Source organism: Scophthalmus maximus, chromosome 8, assembly GCF_022379125.1.
Source record: "Scophthalmus maximus strain ysfricsl-2021 chromosome 8, ASM2237912v1, whole genome shotgun sequence".
In the NCBI taxonomy this organism is placed as follows: Eukaryota; Metazoa; Chordata; class Actinopteri; order Pleuronectiformes; family Scophthalmidae; genus Scophthalmus; species Scophthalmus maximus.
In genome coordinates, this window is record NC_061522.1 from 12194722 (window position 1) to 12216076 (window position 21355).

The window sequence follows — 21355 nt, forward strand, 5'->3', positions numbered from 1 at the left end:
GCCCTAAATTGCTTAGTATCGTGATGTGAATGTTTGCTTTAGCCTTTACAGGTATGATCTTTTTTAACAGATTTTCAGAGATAGGCATATTTTTTTTGAGAATGAAACCGAAATACAGAAATGCATGTAGCTAAATGTCCGTTGCTATATGCACAGTACGTAATCTCCCTAATTAGCCAGAAATGTGTATTTGAAGTGAAAAAGGCTGCCGCTGTTTAAACCTTTCTGTTCGCATTTCATTTCGATGCAATAACTGATAACACCCAAGAGGCGGAGAACCACGAAGCTATGTCAGTAATTTATTTGTTGGCAAACAACTTTCACTGTTACAACAAATATTAGTTATGAGATCATTCAACTTGGAACCCATACAAAAAGAATAAATAATTAGCAATAATATTGTGATAATAATAATGATCATAATAATTTAAAAAAGAAACAAAACAAAATGATACAAACCCAGTGCCACTTTATTCACTCCTGTCCAAAGCCAGCTTCCTTCCTCCAAGCTTGTTTTGCTAACTTTAAACCAATAAACAGATAAATAAATAATTTCTCTCTTGGGGACATGGAGGGGGCTTGTGGGATACATGTGCAAGCTAAACTTCATACACTTATTAAAATTTTGACTCCTATATAAGTAAACATTGGCTTTCCACAAGGGACAGTGCTGCTGTGTGCAGTTTTTTTTCTCACATCTTCAGTACACATATGTGGTGTAGTCATGGCATTTCACAGGTGACACCCGCCCTTGATCAAATCATGGAAATAGTGGAAACTCTCTCTCTATCTTTTTTTTAGTTTAGAGCATGACGTTTTGTTATTCTCCGCAATCTTTTTTCTGTACAGAAAGATCTCACCCAGCGCAGCAAGGTCATGTCAATTGGTAGATTATTTGGCAATAGAGAGGATATGCTTCATTAACCGTCGTGCTGCTCCAGATATCTGGTGTCTCTGTTTTTTCTTTCAGCCCAGGCTCCTCCTTGCGCCTACGAGAAGAAAAGAAATGCTTCATTCAAGAACAAATGAGAAGAGACCCACTTCCAGCAATTACTAAAACGCAGCATTTCCAAAGTAACTGTCTCTGTCAGGAGTTCGCCCCGTCGTTTTCCCTTTCACATTGAAAACTGCCCAGTGGTAAAGTATATACTAATAATTGATTTCGCAAAAAGGTGAGTGACGGTGTCGCTATAAAAGGACCAGAATGAGGTGTGCGTAGGTAATATGAGTATTAATGAATGAGTGCTTAACTGTCTCTGTATTTATGGAACAGTGACATGAAAGATAGTTCCTTATTCTTTCTGTAGTCTAGAAGACAAGAGTAGAACAGATCAGGACTTTTCAGAACAGATCCACGGACAAAAGGTTTGCAACGTAAAAATTTAAAAATAAAAGACTTGGTCATATGCAACATTTGTATCTGTATCTGTATTCTGTACAATACATAGAAACAGTTTGTGACGTCTCCATAATCCATTGATAACTGAAAACTTTTACAGAAGAAAGGAGACGAAACGGAACCCATTTCCTTTTTTTTTCTTTTTTCTTTTTAAATTCAGTCTGTTGTAATATGATCTCCCCTTCATTTTAAGCGGGAAAACACGGTAGCCGCAGTCACTACACCTTGCAGGAATGTTACACCAGCCCAGACACAACTCCAGTTTTAGCAGATACGAAGAAAGAGAATTCAGAATATCGGTGTGATATGGTTACAGTTCAATTGTCCAGTAAAATAGTTTTCGGGATGATCACTAGTGAGAGCGTATATCATACATCCTCCACTTGATTGGCAAGGAGTGGGGCAGGGCCTCTCTGGGGCCAGTTTATGTAGTGAACACCAGAGTTGAATATCCTGCTCCACCCTTTGAAGAGGCGGAAACATCATCCCAGGACGTGTCTTTAAAAGTGAGACAGAGAGAGAGACAGACAAACAGACGAGCAGCTCCTTTAACCAGGGCTGGGGGGCCATGCCCCTGTAGAGGTGGTAGTGGAGACTATACGCTATGATCTGCTGGAGGTCCATTTTGGGGAACTTGTCGGACTACGGTCAACCCAAGATTCCAAATTAAAGTCACGGGTAAAATTACAGAATCCCTTCTCCCCTTCCTCTCCTTTCCAGGTGAAAAGTTCAAATGTCTCTTTGATGTTCACCGAGTCTCTCGGGACCGCCCCCTCTCGGTGCGCACCGTTTATGACAATACATTCAGTCCCTGCTTTGATATGACCAGCGATATCTCAACCACCTTGTCATGGAATATTGTTAACGTCACTCAAAGCACGTCTATCCAGGGGCGGGCCGGTTCGGTCTGTCAGTCAACAACACAGAATGGTTTTCATTGGAAGGTTGGAAATATGAGTGGGCTGGGGAGGGGGGGGGGGGGGGGATATAAGTCTCTTGATCGGCTCTATAGACTGGTGACCAGGTGGGAAGGGTCCACAGGCGGCTCCTCGGGTGATGAATCGGACTCCTCTTTGCTTCCGGACACCATGTATCCATCGCTGCCACCTCGGCCCATGTGGTAGTAGCTCTGTAGCTCGTGCAGGTGATTCCTGGAGCCCAGGTTTGGCATGCTCTTATAATAGACGTCATCCAGCTCCGGGGCAGTGGCACTCTTGCAGGGCTGCAGCTCCCCTGAGCTGTCTTCCTCTCCGTCCGTTAAACCGTTCATCTGCCCGTCCGGGAGGTCCGTCAGCACCGGCATGCTGGTGTAGAGCGAGTCTCTGTGGTTGGGTGAATGCGTGTGCTCGTCGGTGTGTTCGTTGGTCAGCAGGGGGAAGAAGCTCTCGCTGGTCTCCTGGGGAATGCGCCGGGGCCGGGCGAAGCTGTGGGGAGGAGGCGGCGGTGGCGGGTGGCTGTCTGGCGGAGGGGGTCGCGGCGGCAGGAGCGGCGCGTTGGACTCCTCTCTGATTATCTCCAAACCCAGGTTCTCCTCATGGGGGAAGGCTGCGGGGTTGTCCAGCACCATGGGACCATTGTCCTCTTTACCGCTGCCCACACACCCGCCGACTCCGCTGCTGCTGCTGCTGCTGCTGCCTCCCGCCAGGCTCCCTGAGAGAAACAAGCAGGTGTAATGGTTGAAGCGTATCGCTGACAGTTAATTATTTTTGAACACGCCGCAGCGCTGCTGATCATTTCAGTGCTCCACAGTGGTGATTTCAATGTTAACTCACACGAAAAAAAAAATTCTAAATACACCGACAAAAGTATGTAGGCCTAATTTAAATGTGTTTATTTTAATTGTTTATATAATGTCCATCCATTTGGAATTACTATAAACTGATACGTTTAATGTGATTCCACACAAATAGCCTTTGTAATATTGAAAACAACAACCAACAAATTTGAATTGATGATTATTGAGTATTTAAAACACATTTCAGTTTTACTAGTTTCATTTCGTCTGACTGACAAATATGCATCACTTTAAATGTGCTAGTTTGTAAAATCTGGAAAATCCAAATGGGTGGACATTTTTTATATTAAGGGGTCATATTACAATGTGTAATCTTAAAGGGGTTGCTCATATTATAATCTGACTGATTTAGCAGCATTTTCCCCCTCACCTTTACAAGGGGTTCAAGCCTCTATGGTCACACGCTTTCAATTTTTCCAGTGCACAGCTTTACAGTTTTCTGATCAGCTCAGCTCTCTCATCGGTGCCGTATTCTGTCACAAAGGGCGGCTCAGTGAAAAAGCTCTAAAACTCCACTGTACACTACCTGCCCGGCACAAAATGGCATTGAGGATTTAGGAGCTTAATAGCAAGGATCTGCTGGAGATGAAAAAAGGAGAAGCTAAAAGCAGACTGTTTGACTTACGTTCATCAGGTGGTGCTGATGTTGCTCGGAATCTGCTGGACGTGTAATCGAGAGTATGCTAACATGTTCACAATATCAACTTAAAAGGCAATAATATGTCAGTGTTGCTTCAACAACCTGTTTCAGCTGCCACCAAATGGCCCAAACAACAACAAAAAAAATCAGTTCATGCAGGTTTAACATGTTAATTTGCTCCACACACATAGTTCTACCAATAGTATAACAGTTATGGGCAAATTACAAAAACCCTAACTCTAAATGCCGATTTTGGAATTAGCCTCCCCCTTGTGATTTAGAAAATTGAACGCTGCAACAAACAATCCTCCACCTCAAAAAAAGGGTTTAAGAACGCAGCCTGTGGTGGGGAGTGTTTAATGACTCTTTGAAGAAAACCGTGCCCGAGAACTGATATGTGTGCATGTCTAGATACTAAACCACAAGTCTGAAAAACCTGACATGATCTGGATGGAACCAGTCACCTCCATTGGCCATGCTGCTGTTGACCAGCTTGTTCATCAGGTTGTGATTGCGTTCGGTCGTGGCCCGCTCGTGGTTGTTGAGGTAGGACGGGATGTAATTGGAGGTCAGCTCCTTGAGGATCTTCTTCTCCAGGGTCGTCTCCTTGTGGTTGCCGTGGGTGCCGTAGCCACCGGTACGGTCTAGGATCTGGACGCAGTCGCTCAAGTACTCGCTGCTGGCCATGCTGTAGTTGTTGCCGTGGTTACCATTGAGAGGGAGTGTATCCATAACACTGGAGTCTCTGGCGTTGTTCAGGATGCCCTCTGAGGAGCAAATCATTCAAAAACGGAAAAATTATTAGCATCCTTAAATAAACTAAGTGGATTTCTCAGAAGAAAGATTTTAATTATTAGTGTGTGCTGTGCATAGAGGATTAAAAAGTAGCAATGATCATTTTCTTGGAAGGAAAAATGCTTCAAGCGTCCATGATTCATTTTAGAGAAACCTCAGATGTACTTTTCTTTTCTTAATTAATACCAGCACTACAGCAATTCACAAAGACCAGTAACAGTTTCAGTGCAAAATAAATGGTTTGAAGTGACACTTTAAGTAGTTACATTGCAAGCAATTTTAAGAGCAAATATAAGTCAAAATTGCTCTCAATATTTCAATTCAATGAGATTCAGTGCTAATTAGTTTTATTATTACTATAGATGTGTTGCTCGAGAAAGAGAATCTTAAACAGTGTGACAAAAAAAAGACTGTGGACTGACTTGAGATGTGTTTGTGTGTGTGTGTGTGTGTGTGTGTGTGTGTGTAGAAATGTTATGCACAGTGCTTTGGAAGCAGGAAAAAGAGAGAAGTAATTGTTATTTCAAGTAGTTGAGTATTAATTTGGTCCATACTTGTGTCTCGGTAAGGTGCTAATGGGCAGCATGAGGGAGAAAAGAGAAAAGAGACACAGACGTGAGTTCTTTCATTGAGAAAACCAAATTTCTGCAGCTACAAAATCAACAGTTGCACAGTTATTGGAGGCCAGATGAAAACACGGAAACGTTGGTTTCTTAAAATCTATTTTTCAGGGCCTCATTGTTAACGGGTTGCTGTTAAGTGGTATACTATTTTTTCAATCACAATTTACACATCATATATAAATAAATATTATATATATATACACACATACATACATACAGAAAGGACATGCAGTAGAAAGCATTACACAAATCCAAACAAACTGGCATTCAAACAGAAGCACTGTACACAAAACAACATTCACACAAAACAGTATTTCATGCCTCCCAAGAAGCGTATAAAAAGATACGGTGAGTCTGCACCTATATCATGAAATGAATAAGAATGTGAATTTTTTATACTGTTTTGATAAATCATCACCAGAGTTTCAACTCCACATTGATGTGCTGTAAGAACTGCCCAGTGGGTGTCCTTTGTGTGAATGATTATTGCGGTGTGATTGATTGCCTTACTTGGGAGCCATAATACGGCTGGATCAGATACGCAGCCAAAGGACTATCACAGTGGCAAACCATTTAAAATGACATAACCATGCAAAATAAATTAAACCCGGCGAAAGACAACTCAAAGCCAACTTTCCAAACGATGTATGTTTGTAATAGGAACATCAGGCACACCTTGGGTGTTGTACATGCCCACGGCTGGGTTATTATAGACTGCCGAGTCCCCCAGGAGAGTGTTATAAGGATTGTTAGTACCATGGGGACGAAGGAGAGCATTAGTTATAAGATGATTAGCCATGGCTCCTGGTACAGGCAGATAGAGAAAGAGAGAAGAAGAGCGACAGCCAAGTCGAGAGAGGAAGAGAGAGGAGCAGCGACAGCCAAAGTCAAGAGAGAGAGAGAGAGAGAGAGAGAGAGAGAGAGAGAGAGAGAGATAGAGAGAGGCACTCGAGAGAAAAAAAAAAGGCAGAGCAGAGATAGAGGTTAAAAGTGAAGGCATGTAGACGTTGGAGAGTGGAAGTAAGCAAGAAGGGGGGAAAAAGGAAGGGAGAGTGAGATGGAAAGTGAGTGTGTGGAAGAGAGAGGGAGAGAAGAGGACAAGTAAATCAAACAAGCAAACATAGTTTGAGGTGAAAGCCAAGAAAAAGCTTGACAAGTCATTCTTGCAGCCACTGCATACAGGCTGAGGGAGGGGATGAGAGAGAGAGGGAGGGAGAGAGGGAGAGAGAGAGAGAGAGAGAGAGAGAGAGAGAGAGAGAGAGAAAGAGAGAGAGAGAGAGAGAGAGAGACAAGGAGAAGGTAGCAATGCTTGGAGAAGATTGTGCTGCAGTTCAATACGCTTGAGCAGAGAAGCATGACAACAGGATAGTTAATGGACATAGGGATAACAAAAAAGTGTTCTCAGAGCGTTTTCCTTCCCCAGGTGGAAGACAGATCATGTACACATTAAGACACTGCGGAAAAACAGAAGACCAACGACCGTGACAGCTCCTGCACACTCGTCTTCCCCCCTCCTCCCATCCTCACGCTATCTCTACCGCTACTCCTAAGTGTGGATGTATGTATGCTTCAGAGCATCTCTGCGAAGGATGCTTTCTTCTCCAGCTAAAAGAAGAAAATAGCACAACATTTGATCAATGTCTGTGTTTTCAGTTGAAGCAGCCTGGACTTGGCAAAAAAAGAAAAAAGTAGAGCTACAGGTAGAATAAATAAGAAAGAATTGAGTAAGTGGGATGATGTGTGGGCATCAGCATTGACTCAGCATTGACCCCCCCAATCTAAACTCTAATTAAACTTTACATGCACTTTTATAACGAAGAATAATACATATATTATAAAAACATCGAGGTAAAGGTGACCCAAATGGGTCATTTGCACCCTTAGTTCCAACACAGCTAAAAACAGACAAATGGCATAGTAATGTTTTTAGGTGAACACATCCCTTGTCCTTGTTTTGCGCTCTCTAAATTGCAACAAGTCAGAGTATCCAGTTTATTCCACTCCATCCTTTCGCTAAGCCACAGTATGCAGCCATTTGAAATCTACTGGCTAAGCAGCTCTTGGCACCGTACTTTAAAGTGTGAGGGGAGGAGGAGGAGGAGGAGGAGGAGGAGGAGGAAGGGGTTTCTTTAGCCCTGCCTCACTAAGTGTGTGATAATTCAGTCGCTGACACACACCGTGTCTGCTTTAGCATCAATCTGTCATGCTAACAGCTTATTAGTGGCCTGAAGGAAGCGAGGGGCCACACCTCAACTTAGACACTAACAAATGGTACTGTATGTGTGTGCGTTCCAGTTTGTGTGTGTGTGTGTGTGTGTTTGTCTCTGTGTGTGTGTGTCAGAATGTCTAGCCATTTGGGTCTCTGTGTCCTCATTACCCCGGCCCTCAGACAGCCATACTCATGGATTCCTTTTTTACAGACCATTACTGTGGCTTACTCTGGGGGGACAGGGACGGACGGTTACGGATACAGTGAGCTCAGCATCACACTCATTTAAAATCTTGGTAATTAGAGTAGCCTTCACTTAATGAGATAAGCCCGGCCGAACACACAGGTTCTTCAGTGAAAAACATAACCAAACTTGTACTTTGCAGAATACGGACACACAGTACGCTGTAACGTTAGTAATTTCATGACTGAAGTGACATACTACTACACTTTGCTCAGGCCTAAATTAATTCTGCATAATTTACAGTATAATCATAAAGGTTCCAGTGGTGTTTAGCCAAGAGATTTCTCACCCACTATGCTTCAAATGAGGACTGTCTGTGGAAAAGGAAGTATAGGAGCTGCAGTGTGGCACATTCAACTCTACACTGTGTAGATTTATAATGGAAACAAGTACTTGTCCATGTTTCAGTTTTGACACCAGTCAGCTACAAACGTGTTTCCCTTTGATATAGCAAAAGAAAGTAGTGATATGTACGTCCTGCTAATCTAACTCTCTGCAAGAACAAAGTGCCATTATCAGAAGTTTGGACTCCTACCACTTTACTAAATGACAGCATATGCCGTCTGAACCTCCCACTATTAATAAAGCAGATATGGTGACAGTGATGAGGATGCAAATGGTAGGTATCCCGTGGTTACCTCTGTTGAGCGTGGCGGAGCTGTTGATGTCGCCAGTGATGAAGGAGGACTCCTGTTTCCTCACAGTGTCGTTCCACATCCGCCTGATACGACTCTGTACCCAGAGAATAAAAAAGAAGGAAGCGAGGGAAATGGGAAGAGAGGGAGAAAGAGGTAGAGGAGGTATGGAGGAAGAGAAGCAGCAAGGATAAAGGGATGAAGGAAGGGACAGGGATAAGTCAAGGGAGGAGAGACATGGTGACAAAAGAGGGGGGAAAAACAAACGTAATATAAGAGGGTATGGTGTGTAAACAAAGGGCAAATTAGTAGAGGAGAGGTAGTAAAGGAAAAAGGTAAAGAAACGAGCAGCAAGAGAGAAAGGTGGGAAAAAAAGAATCACCCATCAATGCCATTTGGGCTTCATCTGCCTGTGTGTCAGCATCAAGATGTAAGTCAGGGTTTGGGCTATCTCACTTTCAACACAGAATCCACATTTTAAGTCTGCAAACGCAATGTCCTCGCTATTCTTCACGTTTCGAATCTGGCTAAGACAAAGTTGACTTCATTCACCAGTTGAAAGTGAACAGTGATAACCCAAATCCCTCATGGCGTGCTCCGGCCTCACCTGAGAGTCTGCTGTGCTGTAGCGTCCGGGTGTGCAGGCAGGTAAGCTCACCTGTGAGCCTGTGGAGTAGCGGCCTGGAGTCCGGGAGGTGGTGGTCTTACTGGAGGAGGAGATGGAGGTCTCCACGCTCTTGCCGCTGCAGCAGTGAGTGCGCAGACATTTGCCGTACTCTTTACGCACCTGGGTCGGGGAGGGGAAAAGCACACATGAAGGAGGAGGCGTTGACTGATGGTCCACTTAAAACTTGCACATGTCGAAGCATATTTTGCATAAGTTGACATACCACGGAAAAAAAAACGGACCGCAAGGGCTTAACTTGATAAAGTGTCCCTGTTAATATATTTTCTTACTCAAATTCTCTGCGCAGACACACACACAAAACTGTAGACATTAAAGGATTGACTTCCTATACGTCAACGTCGACATATATGGCTGAAATGCACATGTTCCTTGGGGAGAAATACGACGCACTCGTACACACAAAACATCTGCACGTAGATCGCAATCAAGTTCCAACAAATAGGACTGTTATTGCTTTTTAACAAGCTTGTTGGACTGGCAGACGTGCAATACCGCATGCTCTGTTTGAACAGCTGTGTGGTGGGTTGCTCCATGCATCTTGGGAGAGACCGTGTTGGGCCAGGGCCAAAGACAACCTCAGCACTGCTCTGAGGACATCTCTCAGGATACCTGATCCCGTGGCCCAACACATACCCTAAGTACAGTGCATGCTGACATCTGCCACACACACACACACACACATAGCACTTGTTTACTGGTTGAACACTTAAAACTAAAAAAATTCTGTGGGACGGCAGCCAGACAAGAGTATTAAGCATTTGATGAATTCTCTTTCCGTATCCCACTCCTCTTCTGTACTCCCAGGCACTGACAGTGTGTGGGAGACTGTGTAAAAATATCGTCGAATGTGTAGGCTATCCCTGGAAGCCTCGTATTATTCAAATTTAGAAAGTGACACATATGTACTCACAAGTGCCCCTAATCCTTTGGGCTGAACAAACCCAAAGTACATGGAAATATATAATGTTGTCTTTTCAAAATGCAAGGGGGGGTGAAGGGGTGTGAGGGAGGTCAATGTGTTGAATCACTGAATTTACAGCCACTTAAGACAACAAAATACACATACACTACATTTCCTCTGCATGTGTCCAAGCTTTAAAACAACTGGAGCTAAATGTTATCAAAGATTTGAAAAATAATGCTATTTCGGGCTTGGTGACCCTGCCTGATGGTGCTGAAAAACTGTCTTCTCTGTTGGCGGATGACAGACACGCCGGAATACCGACGGCTAAGTCTGTTACCTGCTGTCAGACAGTGAAAAGTGAGAGAGAGAGAGAGAGTTGAAACGTGAGAACTGAGCAGGTGGCAGGGTTACCCAATGACCAATCAAACCTGTGACAGCTCTGCAGATATTTTTGGTGTCCCCTGCTGATCAATTCTAGCATGTTCGTCTCTCTGTGTTTTTATATGTCTACCTGACACACTTGTCTATTTCTGTCAGCTGTGTCTTTGCCTGCCTCACCTTCTTCTGCAGTATGCAGTGGAAGATGAAGATAAACATGCCCTGCAGCGAGTTGAAGATGGTGAAGAGGTAGGCCATGATCACGGTGCTCTCGTTGATGTACATGAGGCCGAAAGCCCAGGTCAGGCCCAGCAGGCACAGCAGAGCGATGGCCCCAATCACCCAAGACCTACAAAAGAAGGGCAGGAGAAATCATCAAGAACAATATTCATATATGTCCTCAAGTCTTAAAAATATCTGCCAAGTAATATAATATATAAAGGCTATTTTGCAGGCGGAATTGTAAGTAGGATCATATGAGAGGGTTGTCTCTTTTCCCTGAAATAAGAAAAGCTATTCATCCACATCTAATGTATGTGGGACTATGAGGCAGGGGAAAAAGGGTTAAGGAGGGTTCACTCAGTTTCTGGGATGAGGGAAACAGTGGGAGGTGTGTTGCCTAAAAGTATTATATACTCTTACGAAAATACTGAGAGAAAAGAGAGACAGGGGATTCGCTGATTTAGATATTATCTCGAGAGGGAGAGAGAGAGAGAGAGAGAGAGTGAGAGGCAGGGGAGGTTCAGAAGCAGGCTGACGTCAGCCACTCTCGACAAAGCACATTCCGGGGCAGAGCCACACTCTGTCATTCAAAGTACACGGCAAAGGGCAAAAAAAGTTTTCGCAGGCAGAAGTGGGGTCCTGAATTCTGTTGGAGCAAATGTGACGATAACAGTTTAATGGAATCGAATTTCATGAAAAGTTTTTTAAGGCTATGGAGCCCCATTTCAAATAAATGTAGAAATGACTCATAAAGGCCAAATGTCAGAGAAAGGTGGTCACGGCGAGGCACGCGTACGCATTGTAAGTCCTCGCCTGAGCTCGTGCACGTGAGCATGTGTGTGTGTGGCTATGTGAGCGGCTCCACTGGGCAGTAAGTAGACGGACATTACGCCCATTATAAATAACTTTTCCCAGTAAAGGTCGTGGTGTCGGGTCCGCCACAGCCGCGATGATGGCTGTTAATTTGATTGGCTGACTGGGCAGCGATCAACTCTCATGTGAGGCATGGAGACAAAGGAAAGGGGTAAAGAAAGAAACGGGGGCGGCCCAAGAGAGAAAGGGAGAGAGGGAGAGATATCAGAAGAGTCAGGCGGAAGGAAGAGAGGAAGAAGAGAGTAAGTGAGTGAGACTGAGGTGATTGATTCGATGTTGCCCTCTGTGGCACCGTTCAGGCGAGACAGGACCTCCAATAAAGCTCGTCTGACGACCCTCTTCAATAAAGGGTACACTCATCCCTCTCTTTTCCATCCCTCCATTCCAGCTCTCCTTCCAGTGCTCCCTTGAGTCATGGTTTCTCTCTCAGCTCTGTGTCCCCTCATTCACATCGCACCATTATAATATTTCAATAGCACATTAGGTCTATAGGTCATAGGAGCTCACAAATCACACACGAGCAAGTGATCCGTTTTACAAGGCAGGTTAATGGTTAATTACGGGATGTGCACAGACTCTAAGGAGGTTCCACAGACAAACAAGATGATGAATACACCAATCAAAAAGTGTCCAGGAGGACGACAGGCATCGGATTGGAGAGTGGCCTTACCGGAGCCAATCCACAACAAAGACAACACATGATGGCTTGGTGTTAAAGAGACAAAAGAAAAACAAAAGGAAGAGAAAAATAATAAGACAAAAAAGGCATGATGATGATTAACAAGTAAATGATACAATAATGAAGTGAAATACATCAAAATCTATTCAGCCTTCAGTATGCTCAGGAAGAATAATGGACGTGTGTCAAAAAGAAAAAGAAAAAAGGGTTGTGTTCTAAATAATTCTTTAATTTTATCTTTCATCCGGCTTTTTGATCTCATTCCTCTGAACTGCAGCGGAGCAAAGATGGGCTGGTTTCGTCTTTATGTCGGAAAACGCTTCCCGCTTGCAATCCTGCTTAAAACTGCTGTCATGAAAGATAAATTGGCAGTGATATTTAAATGATGTATCAAATGAGTGAGCCATTTTGTAATTTTCATTATAAAGTCTGAGCTGCGCCTCAGTAAGGGGTGAGCTCTGCACCATGGCATATTGTTTGAATTAGACTGAGCCTTTTGTCTCGGGCTGCACTGGAAGAAGGAATAACACAATCCTGATTAGTTAGCTTAGTCGCCAGAGCTTCAGTGTTCTGCGGGAATGAAGTCATATTTCAGTGATATTCTCTAAGGGTGACTTGAGGATGAATTCAGTGGGTGGTGTCTTGGAATAATGTCGGACATTTGCTTTGTGCGAAAACAGGCTGATGGTTATTAAATTTAAAATGGAGAGTTTGACATTTTGGTAAATGCGCTTTTTCTTTTTGTGTGTGTGCATTTTGTCAGGAGTTGGGTGAGAAGATCGATACCACTCGGCTGCAGCCAGCAGACTATGAGCTTAGCTTAGCATTGCAACTGGAAAGAGCAAGACTGGCTTACAAGGTAACAAAATCTAGAGTTCACTATTACAACGTCATGCCTCCACACAAAGGCACAACTTGTCATTTTTACATTTCATTTTTTTTTGTGTGGATCAAACAAACAAGATAATGTGTATGATTGTGAGCGTTAAGTAATAGACCAACTATTACATTTGGACAGGGCCAGGATAGATTTCACTCCTGCTTTACTTACAGAAAATACTACAATCAAGAACATCAATGGTGACAAGAAAGAATAGGGATTTCTTCTCTTGGACCGATGACGAGGTGGAACTAAGTGTTCACAATGTTTTGCATGCTGGTGACTATGTCATCGTTTCCAAATCAATACTACAACGCAACCCCGGAGTTTTCAATCTAAAACGGGACAAGCGGCATTTCCAAACTTTTCTGTTTAGGGGGCTCGGAAACTTCAGAGTTGTGTGGACCGCAGGCGTGAACTATGCTTTTTAAAAGAAACGATGTGCAAGTAGCCTCAATCTTTACGCTAAACCCAAAGACTGTGTCCAGTGCATGCTGTATTCGCCTTGCAGACTCGAGATTGGTATTATCTTGACAAACAAAAAGGGAATACGTGTATTTTCCAAAAATGTCAAACTATTCCTTGAACTTGACCTTCCCAGTCCTGCATAATCGCTCCCACTCTCAGAACCAAGAGCAGTGCTGCGGCGGCAGAGCGGTACACACACACACACATCCACTTACTTGATGTTGTCCAGACATCCAGAGTCTGGTTTGAGAATGGCCGTGTGATGGAACATCTTGTAAAGAGCGATACCGAGGAAGATTACGTTCAGCTGAAACACACGCACATACACACGCAAGTTACTAGTCTGCAGCGATGAGCCTAATTAAAGACACATTGTCACCACCACAGTTCACTCACACACAGTGCATAGCATTTCATTTTCCCTTCCCGCAGTAATTGGCTTGGGGACAGTATCGGCCGACAATCGACAACCCTTTATGTGCTCAAAATACAGCAGCTTGAGCATCAGGGAAAATACAGCAGTCGTTGCAACCGTCGAGGATCATTGCTGTAATAAAAATCCAATTCGCACAGTTGCCGTCTTTTCTGCTGGCCTACCTATTGCTAAGATTGGGTGGTTTAATAATAACTCGTCTGGGCTGTTGTGTACGGTCTCCAAGGCTGTATATGTTACCGATGGGTGTGGAGTCATAACAGAGCAGTCCCACCTGCACTGCTCCCACTTACAGCCCCAGTTAGATCAGTGATGGCCCGGCTGACATTTCTAAAATGAGTACAGAGCATCAGTGTACATGCTGACATTCACCTAATTGGGAACATGTCCCATTGCTTTCATTCTACCTTTCTCTTCTAATATATACACAGTATATATATATATATATATATATATATAGACACACACACACTCTCTATTTCTGTCTCTATTTACTTTTTCAACGTAGGAAGGGTGCCACTTCCTGCTTCTCAAAAGAGTTTGTTAACTGATGAATCATCATTCATTGTCACTGTGATACTGTCCTGTTCCTTCAAGCAATGTAATATAATCTGAGAAAATGTTCTTCATCTCCCTGGGGTAACACGGCCCTCGACCAACTTACGTTTGGGCTGAGCCCTGAATGTGCACAAAATTCCATCTGCTTCCATTTACACTACGAAGAGGTCAGGTAAACATTGTTGGAGATTATCAAACACCTTTATGAAGCAACGTCATTTTTGCACGAACATGCATGACCCGGTCTACTCTGTACATGTCGCTGAGCGTGTGAGAGCATGCATGTACACTAAGTGTATCTCACCATGATGATGAGGGTAGCGGGGCCTATGAAACTCCAGATAAAGTATGTGTCCAATCGCAGCCAGCACCTAGAGAGACAGAGAGAAGATAAGATAAGGAGTGAGTAAGAGGCAGAGACAGGGGGGAGAGAGGGCGAGAGAAAGAGAGACATCATGCATGAGAAACAGAGGGAAGAAGAACAGGAGAGAGGAAAGACGCACAGGGACTAAAAACATGCTCCAGTCTCAGATGGATGTAGGGTAGCAAGGATTTACCATCAGAGGACAGGACATGCATCACAGTTACCACACACACACACACACACACACACACACACACACACACACACGCACCCACGCTCGCAAAAAAAAAGCCATACAGTACATGCCACATAGTTTATCATATGCATCAGGTTAGAGGGAGGACAAAAAGAATTGGTGTGGATGAAAAAGTGAAAGAGATGGAGAACAGTGAGAAAAGTGTTGCAGGATGGAGAAAAAATACACATCCAGTATATATGCACACACACCTGAAATATACATCACACACAGAGGGGGAGACGGCAAGGGATGAGCACCTGTGATAAATAAACCCTTACTTCCCCCTTAGGGCACTGATATATGACACAGCCACATCCTGCAGTCGCAAAAATATGACATGACTGTGTTCATTTTAATACTGAGTTATGGATGCAGCCCTCACACCCAGCTATTTATGGAGTCTGGGAGTGGCGGTGGTGAGGTTAAAGGAGAGGGGACACACACATGCACGCACACAAACACACACATTCACACACACACACACACACACACACACACAGGCAAATATTTCTGACCACAAGGTTAGAGTTGGTAGTAAAAGATATACCGCTGTATGCTAAATTACATTACCCCAAACATCTTCACTCATCAATTGCAGTAAGCAGGAGAGGGGGATAAAAGTCCCTGACTGCCCTCCACTGAGGTCAGACCCAAAGGGTTGCACAAAAAAAAAGGAACAGAGAAAAAACTGCCAGAGCAAAATGGCCGACTGATTCATGACCAGCTGCTTCTGAATTATTAATCTTTCAATTTCCACCACATTAGAGAGCCCTCCATTATGGGTCCCTGACTGTGTCACTGTATCCTCCATTAGGGTTCCTTTGCTAAGTCAGAGCCACCTTCATTGCTGGCTGTGAAAGAGACTCAGTGCCACTGGCTAATGTGGGGGGGGGGGGGGGGGGGGGGTTGCGCGTTTTGTGTCAAGGTGACACAGCAGGGATGGCAGATGATATTTGCAGGGGTTTTGTTTCAATGTGTTATGTCAAACGTGACAAGCGGTGCCATTTTCAAGACTGGACTGATAAATGAGTCGCATAACTAAGTTTCTGCTTTTGATGAAAGGTACTTTGAAAGTAGTTATCCGTTTCTTTTTTCAATCCATGAGGCACAGGGTCATTCAAAGTAGAACGAGAAAAAAAAACTGTTGTTTGGGTGAACTAGCAGAATATATTTTTTTGTTGAAATTAGTCTTTTACACCCCCACTGATTACAGTGCGGTTTGGGTGATTGGCTCGACCATTATTCATCCACAACATGCCACTTAATTTTGCATTTTTACTATTAAACCACAGCTATTGTCAAGGCAAGTCTCCTCGTCTGGTGGCTAATGGAATGCAGTCTGATTATTCACCCTGAGCTTGGCATTCAGACACTCATGTTTTAATGATCATCCCACAATGAAATATTGATCTAAGTGGCATACGGACCGGTGTGGACCTGACGCTTAAACGCTGCTAAATTCAATCCTTTTCCTCGTCTCCCAACCAAAAGGCCCCGCGAGCGGCGGAAAACGTGAGCATTTGAGCATGTGAATCATTTAACAGTCCTATAGTGACCTGTCATATTTCACTTTCTATATGGGGCCGCTCATTAATTAGCAATTGAGGATGGAGATTTTTTCCCCAATAAAAGTTCTTCAATGCAATGTACACATTGATAATGTCCTTACTTACAGCCACAAAAGTGGAAGGACAGGTCAAGGACATGCATAGTGCACCATATACATTTATGCCCATTATGCATATCGTATGCATATCGCGGTATGAATAAAAATGTGGCCTCTTTTCAGAGTCACAGCACGAACGGAGTGGACAGGTCACGCATGTGAAACTGTTATTATGTTCACTCGAGTGTATTTGTAGGTGGCCTGTTATGCATATACTTCATATGAATGAGATGCCGGCTGCCTTTTCACTCTGTGTCTCCAGTTGGACAAGTCGAGCATGCATGAATAAGTTACCATGTGGCACCTAATGTATGTCCTCATCCCTCTCTCTACTCTGCACTTCCTCGGGGGAGCCAGCATTTTTTTCCCTTTTCTTTTCAACACACACAAGTTAAGACCAATATGGATGTGTGCACACTCTGACAGACGAGCCCGCCGCCCCTGTTTCCATCCCTCCATTCTCACACTCACACATTTAAATCACTCATTTTCTTCCTCAGTCTGCTCCACCGTGCTGCCCCCCTCCTCCTATTCCGACAGTTAAATCCTGCCATATTCACACATTGATGCTGCTGTGGTCATGCAGCCACTCTCTACCCGCTTCTTCCATCCTCGTCTGCCTCACTCAGCCTCTCTGAATTGACTCTTCAGAGGTGCCACAGCTTGTGGAGTCCACTGTGGCAGACACAGCCAAAATGACAGCAGGCCCCCCCCGCCCCCGCCCCCCCCCCACGTCATCCATTCTTCCTTCATGCTACGCTCTCTTCGTCTCCGCTCTATCCTTACACTCGGTCGGTGCCGTAACTCCTGTAGTCCACTGCAGCAGAGACGGCCACTATGACAGCAGGCACTCCGTATCCTGCCAGGTAGAAGTACTTAGTCCTGGAGTGTTCACTCTCAAACACCTCCACCAACATGATGTAGAGCTGCACCCCTTCCAGGAACATCCAAGTGAAGGCTGCCAAGAAGAAGAAATGGAGCAAGGCTGCGAAGACTGCACAGGCAATCTGGTGAGGGAGAGAAAAGATGGAGAGGATTTAGGAATACAGTTACATTGCATACAATGATGCTCAGGAAATATTTAATCCGGTGGAAAACCTGCACTTATGAGCCAGTAGGAAAAAAGACACAAAAGCACTGCAGGCGATAAAAGCATGTCAGATGAAAGAGTCAGACTTTATCATATTCACATAGGTCTACCGATTCTCGGATAGACACGGGGAGGGAGAATATGGGGCAAAAAGCTGTCGAGGGAACTCACAATCATAGTATACTATAACAGCCATTACAGGAGACAGAATGACTCTAAATCACTTCTAGATAGCAATAATGGTTGAGCCTCCTTCACACTTTACCCCGCTGCTGCATCTACAAGTTATTTAAGAAGATAGATGGGAAAATACAAGTGACAAGTTGGTGCTGCAGCCTGCGCTGATTGACCGCATTTCAAACAGAATCAAAGGAGGCCGAGAGAAAGGAGGGGGGAACTGGGTTATTGAGGAGGGCGAATTACTTGCTAGCACTGTTGAATATACAATACGATTTTTTGTCAGAGCCGAGGATGAACGAAATAAGTGAAACTGCCTCAAAATGACTCAGCAACTTGGTATGAAAGGTACAAAGTTGAAATGACACGCACCGACAAGCTGGCAGTAACATCAGTTAAGAAACTGAATATCTCTTGAGGGGGAACCGTTTTTATTCTTTTAATACTGTGGATATTGATCATTTAGTTTGTCATATGTTAATGGTAACGGGAATTCTAACTACTTGTACTAACCAGTGGTAAGTGAGTAATTACCATTGCAAGTAGCTGGTAAGTAGAGTTAGAGAGGCAGATGATATAACACTTAAAAAAAAAACCTGCACAGACTGATCTGGATGTGAAAACTGAGCAGCACAGGATGAGCTGTAGGAAAATGAAAGAGGGGTATCAAACCTAAAACTACATTAACAATTTCAAGAGTAGGGTGGAAAGAAAAGAGGGCTACGAAAGAAAAGAGGGAAGAATGAGCGGTGAGATTTGGCCCGTCACGTTCAACGGCAATGTTCTAATCTAAAGAGTCTCTCCTAAATCACTGAATGGGAGAGCAAACAGACAGACTTTTATCACGGAGGGGTTTTCGGCGAGAGACAATTACCTAATGTCTGAGAGACAATGAGTTTAGGGGGCGAGGGAGTCACTCATTTCCATTCCTAATGATCACACAGTGTAGCTTACACACACACAGGCAAACACACACGCACGCACACACGCACGCACGCACGCACAGGTAAAAAAGTGGCTGATTATGCAAAGTCATTTACTTTTCCTGCTGGAATTACTGGCTTAACCGTCTGTGAGCTGAGTGACGCTGAAGATGTTAATGGAGGTCACAAATAGTCACCAGTAATTAACGGCAGAACGCCACACGCCGATACAGGAGCACACACACAAAGACACATGATCCCCCCCAACACAAACACACACGGAGACAAAGACAAATACACAAACCTCAATGTCAAAACACATCATATCACATTTGTTCAGAGTTGTTTCCTCATTGAGCTCGCTGCAGGATGCAAACGCATCTGGCGTTTTCTAACACTTTACCATGGGGGAGGTAAAGGCTATACCCCAGAGTACTTCCTCCCCCACAGGCATTTACTTCATAATGATTAAATTATGATTGAACCAGTTAACAAAAAACAAAACAAAAATAACGGGTTACCTGCACTGATACTGTTTGTCTGCAAAGTGAGAAACAACATTGTGTAGGCTACATATGCCGTAGTTCAAACTCATTAACGCATTATATTTACGTGACCTTGCCCAGAGAAATTAAATATCTCATCTCGGGATCATTCGATTTTTCTTTTTTTGTAAATGCTGACAGTCAAATGAGGTTTACGGTCCTAATCAGTGATTGGCATATTGAAGGCAGACCATAAGGATTATATACACCATGAGCTGGGTTCCCTTGAGCCAGTCAACCTGATACGGGTCCGTGAGAGGTTGGGCTTTGACTAATAACCGCGATGACCATATGTAATGTAGAATGTACTGCACTGTATTTGTGAACAGCTTTTACTAGAACGTACAGGAATCATTGAATGCTACTTGACATTTTGATGCACACAATGACTTATATCCAATACAAAAAAACAAAGTGACAAAGAATAAAACCCAAGGTCGAATCTGAATGCCACATGCATTATTTGATCTGGCATGAACCCTGCTCGTGAGCAATGTAACATTTCTATAAAATAATCTTCTATACCTACTATTAATACGATACCTATTGCAATTCAGTTGTACTATGTACCATGACAATAAAGGGATTGTGATATTTTATTCTTCTCTTTTCAATCTCAGGAATCCTGGAAAAACGAATTAATGCATTAGATCTACATTTTTGTAAGGAGACAAAATTAAGTTAGTATTTCAAAATCCCTGTGCATTAAAAAATCAATACCACAATTCTGTTTAGTACACGGGGCTTCATTTAAAACAAGGTAATTCTACAATTTCGCAGTGAGGTGTGGGCAGCATACAGTCAAATACAGGTTGAACTCATATGGCTTTGTTTGTGATTCTTTTTTTTTTATTAGCTTACACACATCTCATCTCCTTACAACCAGCAGGATCCCCTGCTACTGTTGCCTGAGGGGGGAAATGACTAACAATTGCAAGTGTGGACTGCAGCAGAGCATGAAGTCGGCTGAAATAAGACAAAGCTTTAACAGATTATCTCGTATATGTGCAAATTTTTTTTGAATCATTTATACAACTGGTACTGGACCAAAGGAGAGCCAAATTAGTTTTTGTAGTCTACATATTTATTTAATTTGGGTTACTTTTCATGAAGTATGATATTGTATAAAGCATAATAATAGTAACCTAAATATAATAAATATATACAAAAAACTAATTTGGCTCCGTTACATTTGATATAGATGTTGATTGGCAATGCATTCTGAATTAGCCACAAACTGCAAAATGATTAATCTGAGATATGTTTTCGTGCACCTCTTCCACTCAAGCATGTGCAGTTTCAACAAATCCAGTAATCAGTGCAGGTCACTGCTGTTTTTTCTTCTTTTGCATAACTATGGCTATTTGAATACAGAGACATTGTTTGTTTAATAGCCACCCGCAGAGATGTCAGTTTTGATTCATTCTGGTAACACTAATAATTCTGGTCTTTCTTATTCACGTTGCGGTAATGTGGTCAACCACTGACATCAAGTTAGTAAACACTTCACAATTTACTCTGGCAACATCGCAGTATAATCAGTGCCATCGGTCAGTGGACAATTATGCCAAGCCTGTGCCAGCACTGCATGAATAAAAATGGTTTCAATTGTTCCCTGTGAGTAAAAGAGTTGTTTTTATTTATCTGTTTATCTTTTTCATCTTTTAAATATTGATCTGCTTGTCATAGCTTGTGGGTAAGCAGAATCTGCATATTGCACATAGATACACATGCAAACAGGAGCACTCCGAGAGTGCAGACCGCCGCTAAAGCTGAGCTTTCACCTTCAAAAAATGTCTTAATCCAGATCCGGATCTGGATCCCTCCCAAGATTGAATCTCCTGTAACCGTGCCTGGGGCCAAACCAGTGCACCTTTTGAGCTACCCTGCTCACAAACAGACAAGCTGGAAGAAAACCCCCCCTCTTCT

The 21355-nt window shown here is 43.4% G+C and overlaps 1 protein-coding gene across 14 annotated transcripts in view; it reads right to left on the reverse strand.

Moving 5' to 3' along the window:
* Window positions 1–286: 286 nt before the first annotated feature.
* adgrl3.1 (adhesion G protein-coupled receptor L3.1) overlaps window positions 287–21355 on the reverse strand; it is a 114452-nt gene continuing 93383 nt past the window's right edge. For 5 of the 14 annotated variants that reach the window (XM_047333919.1, XM_047333920.1, XM_047333916.1 and 2 more), the window contains 10 exons: window positions 17478–17698; window positions 14728–14794; window positions 13648–13739; window positions 10491–10659; window positions 8948–9127; window positions 8344–8437; window positions 5928–6056; window positions 5184–5201; window positions 4299–4601; window positions 287–3049 (listed from right to left, as the gene is read on the reverse strand). In XM_047333919.1, the coding sequence (XP_047189875.1) occupies window positions 2406–3049; window positions 4299–4601; window positions 5184–5201; window positions 5928–6056; window positions 8344–8437; window positions 8948–9127; window positions 10491–10659; window positions 13648–13739; window positions 14728–14794; window positions 17478–17698 (1917 nt within the window). In that variant the 3' untranslated portion in view covers window positions 287–2405. The remainder of the gene's footprint in view (window positions 3050–4298; window positions 4602–5183; window positions 5202–5927; window positions 6057–8343; window positions 8438–8947; window positions 9128–10490; window positions 10660–13647; window positions 13740–14727; window positions 14795–17477; window positions 17699–21355) is intronic. The other 9 variants (XM_047333921.1, XM_047333917.1, XM_047333928.1 and 6 more) reach the window with 7 other exon arrangements.